The sequence below is a fragment of the Mustelus asterias genome, chromosome 3 (assembly GCF_964213995.1).
Source record: "Mustelus asterias chromosome 3, sMusAst1.hap1.1, whole genome shotgun sequence".
NCBI lineage: Eukaryota > Metazoa > Chordata > Chondrichthyes > Carcharhiniformes > Triakidae > Mustelus > Mustelus asterias.
In genome coordinates this window covers 129,976,188-129,996,363 of record NC_135803.1, presented here as the reverse complement: position 1 = coordinate 129,996,363, position 20,176 = coordinate 129,976,188, and the positions used below count along the sequence as shown (strand labels likewise).

Below are 20,176 nucleotides of genomic sequence, written 5' to 3'. Positions count from 1 at the left end.
CTCAAATTATTAAGTCCTGGTAGCATCCTGGTAAATCCCGTCTGCACTCTTTCTAGTTTAATAATATCCTTTCTATAATAGGGTGACCAGAACTGTACACAGAACTGTACACAGTTCTGCTACACAGTTAAGTAGCATAATGAGGGGCACAGGTCACAGAGGTATGTTTTAAAAAGTTTCTTAAAGGAGGTAGAGAAGTGGAGAGGCTTAGAGAGGAAATTCCATTGCTTGGGGCTAGGCAACTGAAGGCCTGACCACCAATGGCAGAGCACTTAAAAGTAGGAATGTAAAAGAGACCACATTAGAGGAGAGGAGATAAAAAGGGTTCTGAGGTTGGAGGAGTTTACAGAGATGGGCAAGACCATGAAAGGATTTGAAAACACGGTTTAGAATTTTAGAAACAAGATAATGCCTGAACAGGAGCTGGTGTAAGTCAGTGAGTTCAGGATTGATAGGGGAGCAGGACTTCAAACCCAGGCAGTAGTTAATGGAGGGTAGAATATGGGATACGACCCAGGAGTGTGTTTGAATTAGTTTAGACATGGGTGAGGGTCCAAGTGACAGATGAGCTGAAAAAGGGGTGATGTTGGGTGATGTTACGGAGGTGGAAACGGGCGGTTGTGATGGTGCAATATGTGGTAGGAGTCTCATCTTGAGACCAAATGTGAAAGCAAGATTGCAAAGACCAGGTTAATGCCACACAGTCGCCAGGGAGAGGGAGAGAGTCGGTAGCTCGGGAACACAAATTTTCACAACTTAAGGATGTTCCAAAGTGCTTTACTGCCAATTAGATACTTTTGACAGGCACTCACTATTGAAATGTGGTGCAATGCAGCAACTAGGTTGCGCACAACAATCTCACTGACAGCCATGAGATAAATGACTGGATTAGCCAGAACACCAGAAGAACTCCCATCAGATAATGCTATTGGATCTTTTATGAGCACTCAAGAGAGCAGATGGCCCCTTGGTTTAATGTGCCATCTGAAAATTGCCCTCCTATCAGTGAAGCACTCCCTCACTTTGAGTCTGAACGTATTGGCTGCATTATCTGCTCAAATCACCCACAAGGTTTGTCTTCAACTTCCAATTTTAATGTTGAACTATCTGATTTGACTATGAGATTCAGTTACCAAAAGGCATCGTGATAGAACAGTGATTTGTGAACAGGTGTGAGATTAATTCTTTGGAATGGTCCAAAAATTGAAGTATTTTGCTGTGCTTTCCCACTTAATGTCTGGTTTTGGGTGAGGCTACCACAGCATCGTGTCTTCCTTATTTGAAAAGCATTAGGCCTGCCCACAATTTAGCATTTGCATTCTTTGAAGTATTAATATCTGGAACATTTGATGCCCTTTTGCATTGATAACAATTAAAAGCTTGATTTTTTTTTCTTATTCATTAATCATTCTTCCATTTATCTTTCCTTTACTTCATAACTGCTGAACAACACTGACTTTCTGTTAATGGTTCTGGATCTGTGGCTCATCTTTCACTTCTATTCCAATCCCTCGCCATTTCAACTCATCTCATTTCATATTTTCCTCACTTTGACAATGAAGAGGCATTTGTAAATTGCTCCATTACTTTGACCGCTTCATGTTGGTAAGGGGAAACAAAGTTACAAAGGAAGAATAAGTACATTGTAAAATATAAGATAACATGCCTATATTAATGAAATACTTCACAGATATTTGAAGGATAGTCTTGGCATGAAGTTGCAAAACACTGCACAGACTAAAAGTAATAAATGAAGGAAGGTGGGACAGCTGCATTTTCTGAGCATTAGTGAGATATAAGAAGCCGCATTACATATATTGCTGTGTGGCGTGATTCAACTCCAAGCCCACACCAGATAATTACAGAAGAGAACAATGGAGCTGATATTTGTCCCTATTTTGGGGAAAGAATCAGGTAGAAGTGTCCTGAAAACCATGGTGCAGCACTTAGTGTCTCACTTCCACTGTCATCCAATTTGTTGCCATATTGGTGGGCCCTTCATATGGCTGGCCCAGGTAACTATTGAAAATGGGGCATCTCATTTGCCCATGTAAATCAAGACCCTATAATGTGCATGGCACTCAGATGCAATTTTAGGCTCTTGCTGGGCAAATTATTCGTTGCACAAGGTTCTAAAAGTACAATTGTACATCGAGTTATCTAAATAGAGTCCTCCAAAGGATCACTGGAGGCCACTCTGAAAACAAAAATGGCACCTTTCCCAGTGAGATATTTGGGGCAGGTGTTCGAACTCTCGGGTTATAAAATCATCCGACCCACTTCATGTGGAGTGTCCACTATGAACACTTCATGTTCCACTCTTCCCCTCCCCTCACCCCCAGTTGTTGCCTGCTTGTTCCTCTTAATATGTCCTTGTTAGATCAGTTCCATGGAGGAAATAAAAGATTCCCACGTCTCCTGATCCAAACTTCTTATCTATGCTCCAAACATGTGGGCATTTCACTGAAGACATCTGGTGGGCAGCTGTGTGCTCCTCCTACCATCCGTCCAAATTGAAAATCAGCCTAATTGTTTCCTGATTTCTTTTCATTTGTTCCAATGCTATTTTCTAATTTTCTTTCTGTAGGTTTTCTTTGTAGTCATTCCTTTTTTGTGTGTGATGATGCATTCACCACAATAGTGCATTTTAAAGATTTCTTACCTCTCTGAACTCTGATTCTGTTTTAGGATATTTCACTCAGATTTCTACTCTGGCTGATGTACAAGAAAATGTGATGGAGTACCTTCATGTTCTCAGCAGGCCAAAGGTCATTGACCAGGAGCACGATATAGTATGGACAGAAGCGTACATTGACAACACTGTAAGTTAATATTCATTCGGTTTGTGCATTACCAAAATTGTCTTGGTGGAACATCCGGGAAGGAATAATCATACGGAGCAAATGTGGAACCATATTCCATTTTAATGGAAATAGTCTACTTGCTTTCCAGCACTTGTGAAAAAACTGTTAGGGGAAAGTTTGAGTTAATGTCCCACTTTCCAAAGTATGTTAGCAATATTTTCTATTTGGCAATGAATTTGTTTTTTGTTTAATTGCTCGCATTTTCTGCAACTATTTTCTGTAGACATAGGAAAATATAGTTAAAAGGAAGAATGGTTAACTAAAGGAAATCATTTTATTTCAAGAATATTTTCATGGTGATTAGCTGGAACTCCATGAATATTTTAATAGCAGTATGAAGTAGAAAAGTGTTAAGCAAAAGAAAACAGGAGAAAATGAAGGCAAGTTGAGCAACTGAAATTCATTCAGATTAACAGTCAAATTTGGCATGAGGGAATGGAATATATGGAATAAGAGAACAAGTGTTGCCATCTGTACTTTGTGGCACTGCAAAACTGATTACACTTGGTTGTCCATTCCAGTCCAGATGGTTTCATTAAATTTAATAGCCTCCAGAGATTTTAACAGCACTGTTAGGCATAAGTGAAACATACTGTGGCACTTCATGGCTCATCCTGCATTCTGGCACTGGTTATTAACATTATGGTAAAGACACTTTTGTGCCATCTAAGATGTCATAACAAACAATATCAACAGTGCGGAATTTTAAAGCATCTTTCCTTTGATTGAGACTTTTCTTTTATGTGATGGTGGAAAATGGACGATAGATGAATCAACAGCTCGCTTTCCATTTCTTTTGATAAATTTGGGAGGGATGTAGAACAGGTTGCTGATTCCCTGTCACCATTTTACATGATTGCAGTTGAGTCACAGTATGACACAAGAGTGAAGATATTGTCAAATGCCATGATGTCTGATTGATTTGACCACAGGGTTGCAGACAACCCATTGTTGGAAGTTAAGTTTCACTCACTTCTATTGGGGCAGCATGGTGGCACAGTGGTTAGCACTGATGCCTCACAGCGTCAGGGACCCGGGTAAGAATTCCCAGCTTGGTTCACTGTCTGTGTGGAGTTTGCACGTTCTCCCCGTGTCTGCGTGGGTTTCTTCCGGGTGCTCTGGTTTCCTCCCACATTCTGAAAGACGTGCTGGTTAAGTGCATCGACCCGAACCGGCACCGGACTGTGGCAACTAGGTGAATTTCACAGTAACTTCATTGCAGTGTTAATGTAAGCCTTACTAATAAATAAACTTTAACTTTAAAACTCTATTGATAAAGCCAAGGATGCCATATTTTTTTAAACAGCAATCACAACTTGTTCCCACCTTCAAAGATTTGAATACATACACCAGTGATACCACCCCCCACAATTTCTCTATGCCTGTGCCATCTTTAAAATTGTACCATTTAGTTTATATTTTCTCCCCTCATTCTTCCTACCAAAATGTATTACGTCACACATTTTCTACTCTAAATTCTATCTGCAATGCGTGTTCCCATTTAACCAGTCATCCTATGTCCGACTGTATCCTTTTGGAAAGATAATTCTGTACTGCCTGACTAACTGTATTCATTACATTCCCGAATTTTGTGCCATCTGCAACCTTTGAAATTATGCTCTGTATATGCAAATCAAGGTCATTACTGTATATTAAAAAGAGCAACGATTCAAATACTGACCTGTGAGAAACACCATTGTATACATTCCTGCAGTCAGAAACACAACTGTTCACCACTGCTTTTTGACCTTTAGCCAATGTCCTCGGCGTGCTGCCATAATCCCTTTAATCCCATGGGTTAGTAGTAAAATATGGGGAGAGATTTATAATACACAGTAAAATTAAAGATGTAGCATTACAGCGGAGGCTTGATTAACATGCCTTCTGAACAGTATTGAGACATTTCAATTATCAGGTTGGTAGTGTAACACTTTGGAGACACCGGCCAGGATTTTAGGACCTCGCTCGGATGAGGCTTATAAAATCCTGCCCGAGGCCAACAGAGAATTCCGTTCCTCGAGCCTCGCCCACCCCGATTCCAGGGCGGGCGTGCCGGTAAAATTCTGGCCACCCTGTCTTATGTATTTATATTGAGGGAATTGTGGCGAGTGAGGGGTGGACCATGGAAAGGTCCATTGACCTCGGGCGGGATTTTCCCGTTTCAGGGCGAGCGTGGCTGGAAAATCCCGCCCTGAGTCTCAGCAGCTGCAGTAAGCACTGTGTATTAATGTATGCATGTCATCACCAGATGTGACGTCACAGGATACAAGCACAGGAAACTTCCAGAGTGAATAAGCGGCCTGTAGTGAACACACCTTGTAAATAAAGCGCTGTTAGTTTTTAACCCCCCGTACATCTTAGCATCAATACCACATACACAACACCCCGACATTGATTTTAACACCTCTTTGCCTGGTAGAAATCAGCAGGAGGGCAGCAAAACGGAGTGAGGGGCTTACTACTTCTTTCCCACCTCAGTTTCGCAGATTGCAATTTAAGCCACTGGGACCCTCTTTGAATATATTGATCAGGGCTGATCTGCCTGGGGCCTAAGTGATGGTTTCTGACAGGCCAAATCAAGTACAGCAGTGCCCTGGGCCAGAAACTCTGGCTGGGCGTTGACACCCAACTAGGTAAGTTTAAAAATATATATTTACTTTATTTGGGAACAAAAGGAGTGTGAGCACTTCTCCAAGCCCCAGGGGAAGCCTTGGGCCCCTGGGCCGACCTCCTACTCTAACTCTTCCTTGTTTGGGTTTTGGAAATGTAATTCTGTACTGCCTGACTAACTGCCATGAAGCACTCTGCCTCTGGGGGCAGCCATCTTAAGATCAAATGAATAAAACCTTTCACAGAAACACACACTAATGAAGATTGCTGTCCTTATATTTACAACACTGCTCCTATGTTTCGGTGTTCTCTGCTTTAGAGCTACCCAGTGGCTGGGTGGTAACTCACATTCAGAGCTCCATGTGTTGGGACCTCTGTTTCCCTCAGTCTGTGACAGCACATTTTGTCACCAATTTAAACAGCTGGACAGCCTCTTCCCACCAACTACCCCAGCTGTTTGGGCTGGGAAGCCGGCAAGTGGCACATTAATGAGGCCTCGCTAGCAATAAAAATCAACAACTCATAAGAACTTGCCTTTGTGTAACTCCTTTGATGTAGTAACCCTTCCCAAGACACTACATAGGAATGCTAGCAAACAAAATTTGACACCGAACGACATTAGGAGATTTAGAGCAGGTGACCAAATGTTTTCAATAAAGCAGATTTAAAGGAGCAAATAGTAAGAGAGTGCGAGCAAAAGGAGATTCTGAAGGAGGCAATTCCAGAACTTGGGGTCTAGGTTGCTGACGGCACAGCCACTAAATGGTGGAGTGATTAAAATCAGGGAGGTTCAAGAGGCTTGAGTTAGAGGAGTGCAGATATTTCAAAGTGTTGTAGTGCTGGACAAGATTACAGAAATAGGGAAGGGTTGGACCATGGACAGATTTGAAAACAAGGATGAGAATTTTAAAATTGAGGGGGGCGATTCTCCCAAAAAAATTCCAAGTGTTCAAATTTGCATAAAAACTGGAGTAAATCATGCTGGTTTTTTCAGAGGGAGTTTCAGAATGTATCTCCCACACTCTGTGCACTGTTGAGTGCTGCAGTGTGAATCACGCTGAAAATCAGTGGGCAGGGCCTGTTCCCGCTGGAGAGGCTGGCAGCATAGCGCTGAGCGGGCCACTGTACATCTGTCAGCGCTGGGATTGGTCCCTTGCACACCCACCCCCCTGCCCCCGGCCTGCCACGATCTTCCCCCCCACCTCCCCATAGCCCCAACAACCCTCCGAGCAGGCCAACCACCCCACCCCTCACCACCACCCCGATGCCCAACCCAATAGGTGGCTCCCTCTGCTCGTAATCCATCTGCAGAGTGGCAGTGGGACCCCCCCCCCCCCCCACTTCCACTGATCACACCTCCCATGAGGCCCCCCCCCCATTAGCCCCTGCTCAATTAGGCCCCACCCCTCTGGCCCCGCCCCTTGGCACTGCCCACCTGTGAATTGGCACTTTGCCCCTTGGGCAGTGCTGGGTGCAATTCCCAGGTGGCAATGCCCAGGGGGCACATCCACCCCCAACCCTCTTGGGGGCCTCGATGACCCCCCTTCACTCCAGCAGGGTTGGACTGCCAGCTCCCTGCAAGTGGAGAGCTATAGTAAACCCTGCTGGAGTGAACCACTCCTGGTGGGGGTAGAGGCTAGTGGGTCTGGAGATTTCAGTCCTGGGCCTGCTAATGATATGCAAGTTGTATGGAAATGATTGTTTGAATAAATTATGCAGCTCTGCATCGATTTCTGATGTGGAGTTGACGGCACCGGAAATAGGGTGCCCGGAGACTCCCACAGGCCATGGCGCCCAGTGGGAAGCCCACAAAACGACCTCCGCTTGAGTCTCCCAGCCCACTGAGCTACAAAAGCAACGCAGCGGGCTGGGAGAATCACCCCCAAGGTGTTTAACCAGGAGCCAAGAAAGGTCAGTGAGCTCAGGGGTGATGGGTGAGCAGACCCGTTGCACATTAAGACATCAACAGCAGAGTTTTGGATGACCGCAAGTTTACAAAGGGTAGAATGTGGAAGGCCAGTGAGGAGTGTATTAATATGGCCACATTTAGAGATAACAAAGGGTATGGATGAAGATTTCAGCACCAGATAAGATGGGGCAGTGGCAGAGCCAGGGGCTTTTACATAAGTGAAAATAGGCAGTCTTAGTAACTGAGTGAATATGTGGCCAGAAGCTCACCTCAGACATGAGACCAAAGCTGTGACCAGTCTGATTCAATCTCAGAGAGTTGCAGCGAAGAGTGCTGGTGTTTGTGATGGGGGCTAAAGACCGCAGCCTCTGTCTTCCTAATGTTTAATTGGAGGAATTTTCTCCTCATCCATTTCTGCTCCACTGGACGTCAGACAAGCAGTCTGATAATTTAGCAGCAGTGGAGAGATCAGGGGTGAAGTTAAAGTAAAGCTAGCTGTCATCATCATGCATGTGGAAACTGTCACTGCACTGATGTTGCTGATGGCATGAATTAGATGAAAAATAGGAGGGGACCAAGGTTTGACTCTTGTGGGACTCTGGAGAAAGCAGTGTTGGAGCAGAAAGAGAAGCCATTGTCGCTGATTCACTGGCCATGGCAATGGAACCAGGTGAGTGCAGCCCCGCTCAGCTGATTGGCAGTGATGAGATATTGGAAGAGAGTGGTGTGGCCAATCTATCAGAGGCTGAAGACAGGTCAAGGAGGACGAGGAGGGAAAGTTTACCTTTGCCATAGTCACACCCTGTGACATTCTGCCCACCGCAATTACAATGCCACTTGCCTTGCCATGTTCCCACCTGAGAGATAGAGTCCTATCATCCAGAGGACATCGGCAGCAAGTTGTAAGTCATAGAATCCTTTCTGTACAAAAGGAGGTCATTCGGCCCATCGAGTCTGTACTGACCACATCCCACCCAGGCCCTATTCCCGTAACCCCACACATTTACCCTGCTAATCCCCTGACACTAAGGGCCAATTTAGCATAGCCAATCAGTCTAACCCACACATCTTTGGACTGTGGGAGGAAACCGGAGCACCCGGAGGAAACCCAAATCAAAAATCAAATCAAAAGAGTAATCTAGTTTGTAAATTTGAAAGTTTTTGGCAAATATAGAGTTTGATTAAGAAAAACAAGTGCTGATTTTCCAAGTTCATACTGCTGTTTGAAAATTGAGAGCTGTGAAGTAATATCAGAAACAGGCCCAGGGTGTGTTTGACAGAGATCACTGGAAACAAGGCCTTCAGTAACTTGCAAACATTTATTAACGACTTACAACTAAGTACAGGGACAGATGAGCACAAGGCTTCTTTTAGAGCAACGTTTCCTAAATTTTTGCAGCTGCAGAAAACTTTTGACCTCCCGAGAGTACTGAAGGAGCACCTGAGAAACCTTTTTATATTGAAGAATTAGACCACAAAAAATGATGATTATTGCACAACAGGTACAGACATAAAAAAACAAACTTAAAAGGTGTTTCTACGTCTTATGTGTATACATTAATTATAATAAAGAAATTCTGATATTCAACATATACTTCCACTCACACACACTCCCTGACCATCACCCACTCTCACTCACCCTCATTCACACTCTCATCCTTACCCACTTACCCTCCTCTTGAGCCAATGTAGCCCCAGCCCCAGCTCCTCTCAGATCCCCCTGGCCCATGTCTGCGTGGGTTTCCTTCAGGTGCTCCGGTTTCCTCCCACAGTCCGAAAGATGTGCTGGTTAGGTGCATTGGTCATGCTAAATTCTCCCTCAGTGTACCCGAACAGGCGCCAGAAAGTGGCGGCTGGGGGATTTTCACAGTAACTTCATTGCGGTGTTAATGTAAGCCTACTTGTGACACCAATAAAAAAAACTTTGAAAAAATGATTATCTGTCGTGTGCAGTCAATGGATGAAATTCCCCACCAGCAATATGAATTAAGAAAATCAGCCCAGCAACATACACATAGGGCAGGATTTTCCAGCCCCGCCAGCCGCCGGCATTGTCCAGACCCACTGAAAGTCAATCGACTTTTAGCTGGAGCACCGAATTTCCCGGCGGGTCCCACCACAAAAGGGCTGGAAAATGTCAGCCATAATTAGAAAGATTTAAATATTTATTCTACCTTTGCACCAAAAATGTTGAAATTCACCTTCAGCAAGAATGCAAAGAAAGCACAGTCAGATCATCCTGCCCTTTTTACAGCTCCCCTCCTCCAATCCCCCAAAATTAATTTCATTTCCATTGGTTCCTGATACAGTTTTTTTCACTCAGAGGGCGGTGAGTGTCTGGAACGGGCTGCCAGAGGCAGGAGTAGAGGCGGGTACAATTTTGTCTTTTAAGAAGCATTTAGACAATTACACGGGTAAGATGGGGATAGAGGGATATGGGCCAAATTCAGGCAATTGGGACTAACTTCGTGGTAAAAACTGGGCAGCATGGACAAGTTGGGCCGAAGGGCCTAATTCCATGCTGTAAACCTCTATGACTATGACTCCATAAGAAATTATAGGGGAGAAAGCTGACAAAGCTCCACATGCTGGTTTGAATTGATCTGAACCTGAGCCACATTTAGCTTTAGGCCTCATTTCGATGGTGCTAGTGCACTGTGAGTGCCAATTTACAGCTTTCCCATCAGTAGGAGTAAGAAATTTGCTGTCTCTATCAAGGTGGAGATTATCTTAGGGAGGGCCTCGAACGGGCTTTTTTTTTGTATTTCCAGTTGAGTACCCCCCTGCTTTTCCTGGATCTACAAAAATAAAAATAAAAAGAATTCTTGGGCCTTTTTGGAGGTGTTTTTAGCAATTTCTTTCAGGACTGCAGCTTAGACTGCTCAGTGTCTGCTGCAACTGGGAGAGCATGCACAGCTTTACTCTGCACTTTTGTGCCTAATTTTGAAATCCTCCCAGTAAGATCAATTTTGGATAGAGGGACTCAAACAGGCATTGGGATTGGCTTCCAGCAATGATCCGGAGTCTCCAGGACACTGTTGTGGGCAGACCTGGAGAAAAATTAATCAGGATATTAAAAGGGATTGTTTCGTTGTCTTTACCAGATATAAGTAACATTGAAAATGGGGGGGGGAGGGGGGGGAATTTGGCTGACAGTCAACAAGCAACATCCAATCGGGTAATGAACCTTTTTGCTTTCCAGTTGGCGTAGGAAGACGGTGCAGCACAAGAATGCTTGTGTTGACGCCTAATGGCTGGAGTGTGGGGGCACGTCATACGATGATGCTTCCAGGAATACATATAATCACAGTTGGCAACCCGAATTAAGACCATTATTTGCATATACCTGTTTCAAGCATGGGCAAAGATGCATATTTTTTGGCCTTACCCCAAATGGCAAGTGGTGTGTTTCCAAGTGAAAATATCTTCCTACATTCACCCGCCACCCCCCTGCCCGCCACCCCCCTGCCCGCCATCCCCCTGCCCGCCATCCCCCTGCCCGCCATCCCCCTGCCCGCCATCCCCCTGCCCGCCACCCCCCTGCCCGCCACCCCCCTGCCCGCCACCCCCCTGCCCGCCACCCCCCTGCCCGCCACCCCCCTGCCCGCCACCCCCCTGCCCGCCACCCCCCTGCCCGCCATCCCCCTGCCCGCCATCCCCCTGCCCGCCATCCCCCTGCCCGCCATCCCCCTGCCCGCCACCCCCCTGCTCGCCATCCCCCCGCAATCCCACACTGGATCCTTAGTCCAAATAGACACTGAAAAAGGCACAATGCAAACCAATCTGTAGGCCACTGAAACCAGATGCAAAATATCAACATTTATGTTTTTTTACACTGCAGATTCAATAGAATAAGTGAAAAATGAATAAATTATGAACAGTATTTTGCCGCAGCAGATAGCTCTAGAAGAGAACCTGTCTCTTCAATCTCAAGCTGTAAATGAGGTTATTATTTACAGTAATGTTTTTAAGTTCACTATAAAGCAACCTGGTGCAACAGATTAATATTCCATGAGTATATATTCCAGTGTATTCCCTGATCATTTGCAGTTCATGAAATAACGTACTGGTTCAATGAAATAAAAACATGCTTTGAGGCAATAATTGTGTGTGGTGGGTATACGAAGATCCATTAACAGATTAAGCCTAGTTGTTAAGTGAACCGGACACTGTCATTAATTGTCCTTTATTTCTTTTCTCTTGTGCATCAGCTTCCACAGGCTAAAAAGGTAACATTTGGAGTCGGTTGCAGTTGATCTCATACGTTCATTTATATCACTGCCAAATCAATACTGTTTTATTGTGTCAGTGTAATCACGTTATGTTGTTCAACTACACAAAGTCCGAGGAACTATTCAGAGAAATACGAGTAAAACTTTTATCACATTTTTAGGATAGCTCTGTTAAATTTGTTTTTAAAATGCTAAAATTCAATTACTTTCTTTTTACTTTAAGTAGTCTTTGAATTTATCTTCAAAGGTTGGTGTAGCCTAGCAAAAAACTTGGCAAAAATTCAATGCTCCCCCTTGCCAACAGAGTAGGGTGGGGTAGGGGGAGATGGTAATGGGGGAAACATGGCAGGGTGCTATGTTTGTCACCTTCCTGCTGGTATTTTATCACCAATGGGGTAGGTGGTGGGCCCACCCTTAGCCAATTGAGGCCCTTAAGTGGCCAATTAATAGCCACTTAAGGGTCTCTTCCGAACATCCTTGGCACGTCACCAGCAGTAGATGGGCAACTTTGCCACCTAGGGGGACTGCCCAGTAAAACCTTGCAGCCTACCTATGGACTTGGGGTGCGCAGGTGGTGTGGTGGGGAAGGGGAGGGGTGGGGTCACTCCTGATTAGGCGCCCTGTGGCCCTCACCTAGGGCTGGATCCCATTGGAATAACACCCTGCCTTCACGCTCGACCTCCATTTTGCTTTGCTGGGCCTACCTGATTGCCCTCAGCAAGCCCCAATCCAATTTGCCTCCACTCCAGCCCTCCTCCAGTCCCTGGTGGTGCTACTGGGATTGAAGAGCTGTATCAAAAGGATGGAAGCCAGGACTGCTGGCAGTTAATTGCCTGAACAAAATAAAGTCAATTGGTCGTTTGCAAGCGAACATGCTCTGACTTTTGCTGCCCCCTAAATCCCCAGCCCCTGAGTGCAAACGTTAAGGCTCAAAACGGTTTGGTATATACTTTACTGTGTATATTTATGTATTGTTTTGTTCATTTTTTAAAAATGTGTCTTCTAAATGATCAAGGAGATGAGAGACAATCTTATTATCAACTATAAGCACAACATGAGTTAGTGTTTGAACTAAAGTTTAGGTCTGATATTAACATTGAAATCTATTAACCAACCTTTTTTCCAAAACATTTCAATATAATACAGGTGGCTTCCTCTATCAACATTCTCATCATTTACAATGCAGGCTCAGATGAATTCTTGTTCCTCTCCCTGTTATAAGTATTAAGATCCATAAAATCTCCTCTGCAGGATTCAGACATATACGTTTTACATACAGTCATCAATTTTTCTCAGCCTTGCTTCAAAGAGTCATATTCATGGAAGAGAAGACAAACCTTTATATATTCATCATAAACCTGTCTTTTTCAGCAGAAACTGTTCTCAAATAGGAGAATGGTTAACTTTTAAGAACAAGTATATATTTCATTTTGTTTTCAACTGAGATCAATTTGACATATACTGAGTTGACACTGGATGTATTTCTCAGATCCTGCCACAAGCTGCAGATTGATACATTGCTGGTTGGCTACACATGCTGTATAATCATGAGTGATGTGACATTCCGTAGAAACATATCAACAACCGCATAACAATATGGGTCTGGATTTTCAGCCTTGAAGTGGTTAAGGGGAGTTGGGAACCAAAAGAGAGAACGCTGGAAAATCTCAGCAGGCCTGGCAGCAAGTGTAAAGAGAGAAAAGAGCTGACATTTTGAGTCCAGATGACCTTTTGTCAAAGCTAAAAGGCATAGAAAGTGGGAGATATTTATACTGTAGGATGGGGGAATGAAAGATGAGTCAGAGCCGCAAAACCAAGGGGAAAGGCTGCTAATGGCAGTCCATAGGTTGGGAGTCGGGAAAATTCCTGGCTCAGTCCACTCACCTCGGGTGAAAGTGCTCGCAAGGACAGATTTTCATTGTGGGGAGATGGGTGCAGTGTGCAGTTGGGCTAGCCGACCCAGGAGAAAATTTGGAGGCAGCCACCAGGATCGCTGGGTGCTGAAGTAGACTGTTTGAAAGGCCCGCCTTGGTGCTGCAGGACTTTGTCCCAGCTAAAGTAAAAAGAGAAGACGTTTCAGCCCTCACCCCTGACACCCATTCGCCCCCTCTCACACACACCCAATGTCCCATCCATGCCACCTCATACCTTCAAACCTACCCCACGACCCCTCATATACTCTCAGACCAAGGTATGCCCCCTACCCATCCCCTTCAGCCCCATGCCAAGCTATGGCACTTCAATGCCCATTCACCCACTATACCCTGTACAGAAGTGATGAATCCTGTCGTGATAGTAATCACTTTGAAATGTCATTCATTGATAACTTTCCACTTTCTTAAAGAAAACCTCCTTATCACTGTAGCCCAATAAAACTGTCGCTTATCCAGTTCCTCTAAAGTTTCAATAGCTGAAACTCCAAGCACTTGAAACTCTTGATATTGTGTAAATAAACACTGAATTTATATCATAGATCAGAGACACAGAGCTGGTAATCAAGCAATGTTTTCTCAGGGCTCAGGTTTTTCAACAGGCTGCTGGATTTCTGGGCTCTCAGCCAAACCCCATTATGTATTCAAAAACAGAATCTGCTGGAAAATCTCAGCAGGCCTGACAGCATCTGTGGAGAGAGAACAGAGTTAGCGTTTCGAATCTGGGTGACCCTTTGTCAGAGCATTATGTGTTCCTGGCTGAGAGCTTCAAGCCTGGAGTTTCACTCTCGAGACTGGTGTGCCGGGCTAGGAAATTTCTCCACTTGCCACACCCCCCTCAGAGAAAATGTGCCATGAATGGCAAGACCTTTGTTATGGGAGGAGGATGCAGGATGGAGTCAACTTTAGAGGTGTCTTTTAAGATTGAGAATTGTGGAACAATGGTGGTGAAGGGATGATGTCCTAAAGGAAGCAGAGTCTCTGTAAATACCAACAGACAGCCCCTCTGGAGTTTCCTCCTTGTCTCGTTTCCTCCTCTACATCCTCCTCCTGTTCTTGAGGTGGCCAACTCACACCAGCGAGGTTGTGAAGGACACAGCAGACCACAAACTTTGAAAGTACAGCTGTCAATGTATTAATGGGCTTCCCCGATCAGTCCAGACAGCAGAAGCATTGCAGGGGAATGCTGAGGGTCTGCTCTACAATCCTCCTGATGGCAGAGTGTCTCTTGTTTAGGCCCATTGTCTTTGCATGGTCAGATGGAGAAAGGATGTCATCAGCCAGGTGTATCACGATATTCCTTGTTTCCAAGCAGCCAGCCACTGTGCGCTATACAGACAAAACATACCATTCATAGAGTACACAGGGTGGGGAAGAAAAGGGGAAAGTGCAGAATATAGTGTCACAGTCATAGCTAGAGTGTAGAGAAAGATCAACTTAATAAAAGGTAGGTCCATTCAAAAGTCTGATGGCAGCAGGGAAGAAGCTGTTCTTGAGTCGGTTGATACATAATCTCAGACTTTTGTATCTTTTTCCCGACGGAAGAAGCTGGAAGAGAGAATGTCCGGGGTGCATGGGGGTCCTTGGTTATATTGGCTGCTTTGCCGAGGCAATGGAAGTGTAGACAAAGTCAATGGGTGGGAGGCTGGTTTGTGTGATGGACTAGGCTACGTTCACAACTCTTTGTAGTTTCTTGCGGTCTTGGACAGAGCAGGAGTCATACCAAGCTGTGATACAACCGGAAAGAATACTTTCTACGGTGCATCTGTAAAGGTGAGTGAGAGTTGTAGCAGGCATGCCAAATTTCCTTAGCCTCCTGAGGAAGTAGAGACGTTGGTGAGCTTTCTTAACTATGATGGGGTGGAACCCTTTGCCATTCCTGTTGACACACGGAGCCACAAAGCCATGTGCATGCAATGATGGATCCCTACATCATCGAGAATTCCTGACAAAGCCAAATGCTCACTATTCCTGCTTCACTCTGGTTAGAAGGAAAACAATGAGTATGCCTCTGTGCAGATACAGAGCCTCTGTCACCTCATGGACGCAGCAATGGACAACAAGCTGGAATATGTTTTCAATGTTGCCTGCTCCCACAAAGAAAGATTTGGTTGTGGAGAAGTTGAGAGCGATGGTGACCTTGATGGCCACTGGCAGCACCACCATTGCCCTATTGTGTGGTTGCAGGTCCTGATGAAGAAGGAGACATAGTTCGGCGATCACTGCATTGGGGCAGCACGGTGGCACAGTGGTTAACACTGTTGTCTCACAGTGCCAGGGATCAGGGTTCGAGTCCCAGCTTGGGCCACTGCCTGTGCAGAGTTTGCACCTTCTCCCCGTGTCTGTGTAGGTTTCCTCCGGATACTCCAGTTTCCTCCCACAGTCCAAAGATGTTTGGGTCAGGTGGATTGGCCGTGCTAAATTGACCCTTAGTGTCAGGGGGACGAGCTAGGGTAAATACATGGGGTAATGGGGATGGGGCCTAGGTGGGATTGTGGTTGGTGCAGACTCGATGGGCTAAGTGGCCTCCTTCTGCACTGTAGGATTCTATGAATCACAGGCTGCTCAGGTATTACTTCTGGCAGGGGTGAAGGTAGGAAAAGGTGAAAATGCAGCTATACAGTGGGTCAGCTATAAGACCATAAGACATAGGAGCAGAACTAGGCCACTCGGCCCATCGAGTCTGCTCCACCAAGCTGTGAGGGATTAACACAGTGTATTCACTGAACCTGTGCAGTTCAGGTTTGCAGAACGTGTGTCAGATCAGCCTGAGAGGCTGTTTGACATCACACTCTGTCCAGTCTGAAAGCTTCTGGGTACGTTCCCAGCAGGCCCGTTCTAGAGTCCTTCCCAGCATGGGCTACCATGTGAGCTGTACCAGAAGCATGAATCACACCATCTTGAGTGCCTCTGGTTTCCATGGCGCTGGCTCCAGCCAGGCTGCAGAACCAAAGTTTGCAAACTTAGGCCTGGATTTTTGCTCCCAAAGCAGGTGTACTGAGCTGGGAAATCTCCCCGCTTTCCACGTTCCCCTCAGGAAAAAGTGCCATGAACGCTGGGATCTTGATTTTGGGGGATGCGGGATGGAGTCAAGCCTGATGTCCCTGAATGCAGATCAGAGGGGACTGCCAAGTGCCAAGGTGGGCAGCTTAAAAGACCGGCCTCAGTTCTCTGGGATTTTGTCCCAGTTATTTCCTTTAACATTAGACCCTCTAGCCCTCACACCCCCGCACCTACTCCCCATGCTCCATACATGCCGCCTCATGTCAGCTCATGCTGCCACCCATCCCTATGGCCCCCTTAGAGCCCTTAGTGCCAACTCATGAATACGTTCTGCTGGATAGAGTATGGGACTTCCGGATCTGGGGTCTGTGCTCCATTTTAGATATGCCTCCATGGCTCCAGGAAATCCAGACCCCAGATCTAGAGCTGAAAAATAAATAGGGTGTCTCCTGGACCTTCCACATCATCTGCTTTGGGGAAGGAAGTTGATCAGGATGAATCCCAGGCTACACAAGCATCGTTGGTCACCTCCAGGGCCTGTCCATTGTTACCCACCTGTGGATATAGATTAGCTGCTTCACTATGATTCCTGTTTTATCCCAGAGAGCTGCACCTCACTCACTGAGCAATATGTAGGTTGTGCCAGCTGCCAGACAGCTGTAGGCAAACCTCTTATGGGAAATATCATTGGCTGACTAATATTCAAGACCACTGCTCAATAGAAACACTGGGCACGGGTTAATTTCGCAGTGCGTTCCCAGCGATGATTTGGGGATTTATTAAATTTCACAGGTGGAAAGTATTAACTTCCATCCCAGTGTGTAAATAACTTCATACTATTTACTTTTGCACCTTGGGGTAGATTAAAAATGCATTCACAGCAATGGTATAAGGATTATTATAGAGATTCCAATGGAGAAAAGCTCTGAGTGTTGGTAATATATTATCATGGAGTGAGGATTGTCGACCTAACAGGAAACAGAGAATCGGGATGAATGGGATGACAAGCATTGGGGGAGGGTGGGGGGGGGGGGGGGGGTGGAGCAGTGGCATAGAGATCACTCTTGGGACCTTAGTGAGTCACAATCTATATTAATGATTTGGATGAAGGCATAAGAGGTATTGTAGCTAAATTTGCTGATGATACAGAGAAACGTAGAAAAGCAAGTTGTGAAGAGGACACAAAAAGCCTTCAAAAGGATGTAGATAGCTTAAGTGGGTGGGCAAACATTTGGCAGATGGACTATAATGTGGGAAAATGTGAGGTTGGCTACTTTGATAGGGAGAGTGGTTTTGTAATAGGGCGGCACGGTGGCACAGTGGTTAGCACTGCTAACCAGGGACCCAGGTTCAATTCCGGCCTCAGGTTACTGTCAATGTGGAGTTTGCACATTCTCCCCGTGTCTGCGTGGGTTTCCTCCGGGTGTTCTGGTTTCCTCCCACACTCCAAAGATGTGCGGATTAGCTGGATTGGCCGTGTTAAATTGTCCTATAGTGGTAGGGGGATTAGCAGAGTAAATACATGGGATTACAGGGATAGGGCGTGGGTGGGATTGTGGTCAGTGCAGACTTGATGGGTCTCCTTCTACACTGTAGAGATTCTATGATTCTAAGTAACTGAAGAGAGACTGCAGAATGCTGGGTACAGAGGGAGCTGGGTGTTCTCATGCATGGAAGATTAGTGTGCAGGCAGCAAATCATTGGGAAGACAAATGGCATGTTAGATTTTATTGTAACGAAATCTAACTGGGATGGAACCTCAAAGTAGGGAAGTCTTATTACAATTGTAAAGGCTGCTGGTGAGACACCTAGAGCGTTGCACACAGTTTTTGTCTCTTTATTTAAGGAGGGATATACTTGCATTTCAGGCAGTTCAGGGAATCATTAGGTTGATTCCTGGGATAAAGGTGTTATCTTATGAGAAAAAGGTCGAGTAGGTTGAGCCTATACTCATTGGTGTTTAGAAACAATTGTATTGATTCTGAGGCCACTTGACAGGGAAGCTGCAGGGAAGATGTTTCCCCTCATGGAGGAATCTGGGACTATCGGGCAGTGTTTCAAAATAAAGGGTCTCCCATTCAAGATGGAAATGAGGAGGAATTTCTTCTCTCAGAGAGTTAGTAATCTTTGAAATTCTCTATCTCAAAGAGCAGTGTAGGCTGTGCCATTTACTACATACAAGGCTGAATAAACAGATCTTTGGTCTGCAAGGAATTCAAAAGTTATGGACACAGACAGAGAAGTGGGGTTAAGGCCACAATCAGATCAGCCAATATCTTATTGTAAGAGTTTTAACAACACCAGGTTAAAGTCCAACAGGTTTATTTGGTAGCAAATACACATCATTATCTTATTGAACAGCGGAGCAGGCTCGAGGGGTTGAATGATCTACTCTCGCTCCTATTTTTTATGTTATATGTTCTTATGGCATTGTTCCAGGGTAATGGTTGAAGATTTGCAGAACGTTTTGTACAAGAAAATATTGTGATACTCTTGCTAGCTTCATTTGTGGATCCTTTAGCTATTTAAGGTTATATGCAATGGAGGATCCTTCTGAGATGCCCTGCAAAAGCAGAAGCTTTATGATGAAGGAGTTACTGCCAGCTTCTGCCCGTTACCTGGCAGTTCCTCAGGTGCCTTTTTGAAGAAAGAGGATCCGTAAACGCCTTGAGAAAGTACTTCCTCATTGGACTGGACTTCCTCCAGTCTTGCAGCTGACACTGAGAATCCCAGCTAGGTGACCTGAAATCTCAATGGTGTCTCTGCTGGGGGTACAATTCCTTGCAAATGATTCCCCAGTTTGTTAGTTTTGACAGTGATAGATTTCTTTATCTAGGTGCCCAGTCTCTCAATGTCACTAGTCACGACATTCATGAAAGCACAATGTCCTGCACTGTTCTCTCGCTGCCTTGCAATTCTCTTGCAGAAAGCCACGAAACTGCCATTCAATAGTAGACATTTCAGCCTGTCCTTCCCAGATGACAGCACTGATATTGCATTGTTAAACCTTTTACGGCAACAATTGCAGGCAGCACATGGTGGTCTCAATAGGTTTAAAGAATGTCTTCTACTGAAGCATTAAATGTCATCTGAAGTTGGAGCTAAAAAGCTACCAATCCATTGCTTATGCGATTGGCAAATGATGTGGGCTTGTAGCCTGGCTAGTTCTTTGTTCTCTCTTGCAGTAAGATTTCCCATTGCCCCCATCCCCCGCTCTGCTCCCCCCTCCCCCCCCCACACCGAATGCCACCCGAATGCTCGGTGCACCAAATGTCCTGTGCACCCTCCCAAGCATCAGCTTCTTGTCCAAAATATTTAGACAAACATAAAAATGATTTGTGTTTCTTTCTGGAGCCATTGTCTGGTATAAGGCACCCTCCCACCCTATGTGCAGGCCACCAAGTAAAGATCATTCAGCCTTTTCATCTCTCTAATCAGTTTTGTTCATGGGCCGGGAGACATCAGCGGGGGCCGTTTTGCGGGCTTTGCGCTGGGCCTCACAGCCTCCACGTGTCTGTGGAATCAAATTTTTTAGCATAATCAGCTCTGTGCAGAAAATCGACATGGAGCTGCTTATCATATTGAAATCGGCATTTTAATATGATTAGTGGGCCCGGGACTGAATTC

General features: G+C 45.3%; 1 protein-coding gene across 1 annotated transcript in view; it reads left to right on the top strand.

Moving 5' to 3' along the window:
* The window catches only part of cacna2d3a (calcium channel, voltage-dependent, alpha 2/delta subunit 3a), an 838,535-nt gene that overhangs the window by 527,787 nt on the left and 290,572 nt on the right, over window positions 1-20,176 (top strand). The window contains exons 13-14 of the mRNA XM_078210160.1: window positions 2,689-2,822; window positions 11,595-11,612. Of these exons, the coding sequence (XP_078066286.1) occupies window positions 2,689-2,822; window positions 11,595-11,612 (152 nt within the window). The remainder of the gene's footprint in view (window positions 1-2,688; window positions 2,823-11,594; window positions 11,613-20,176) is intronic.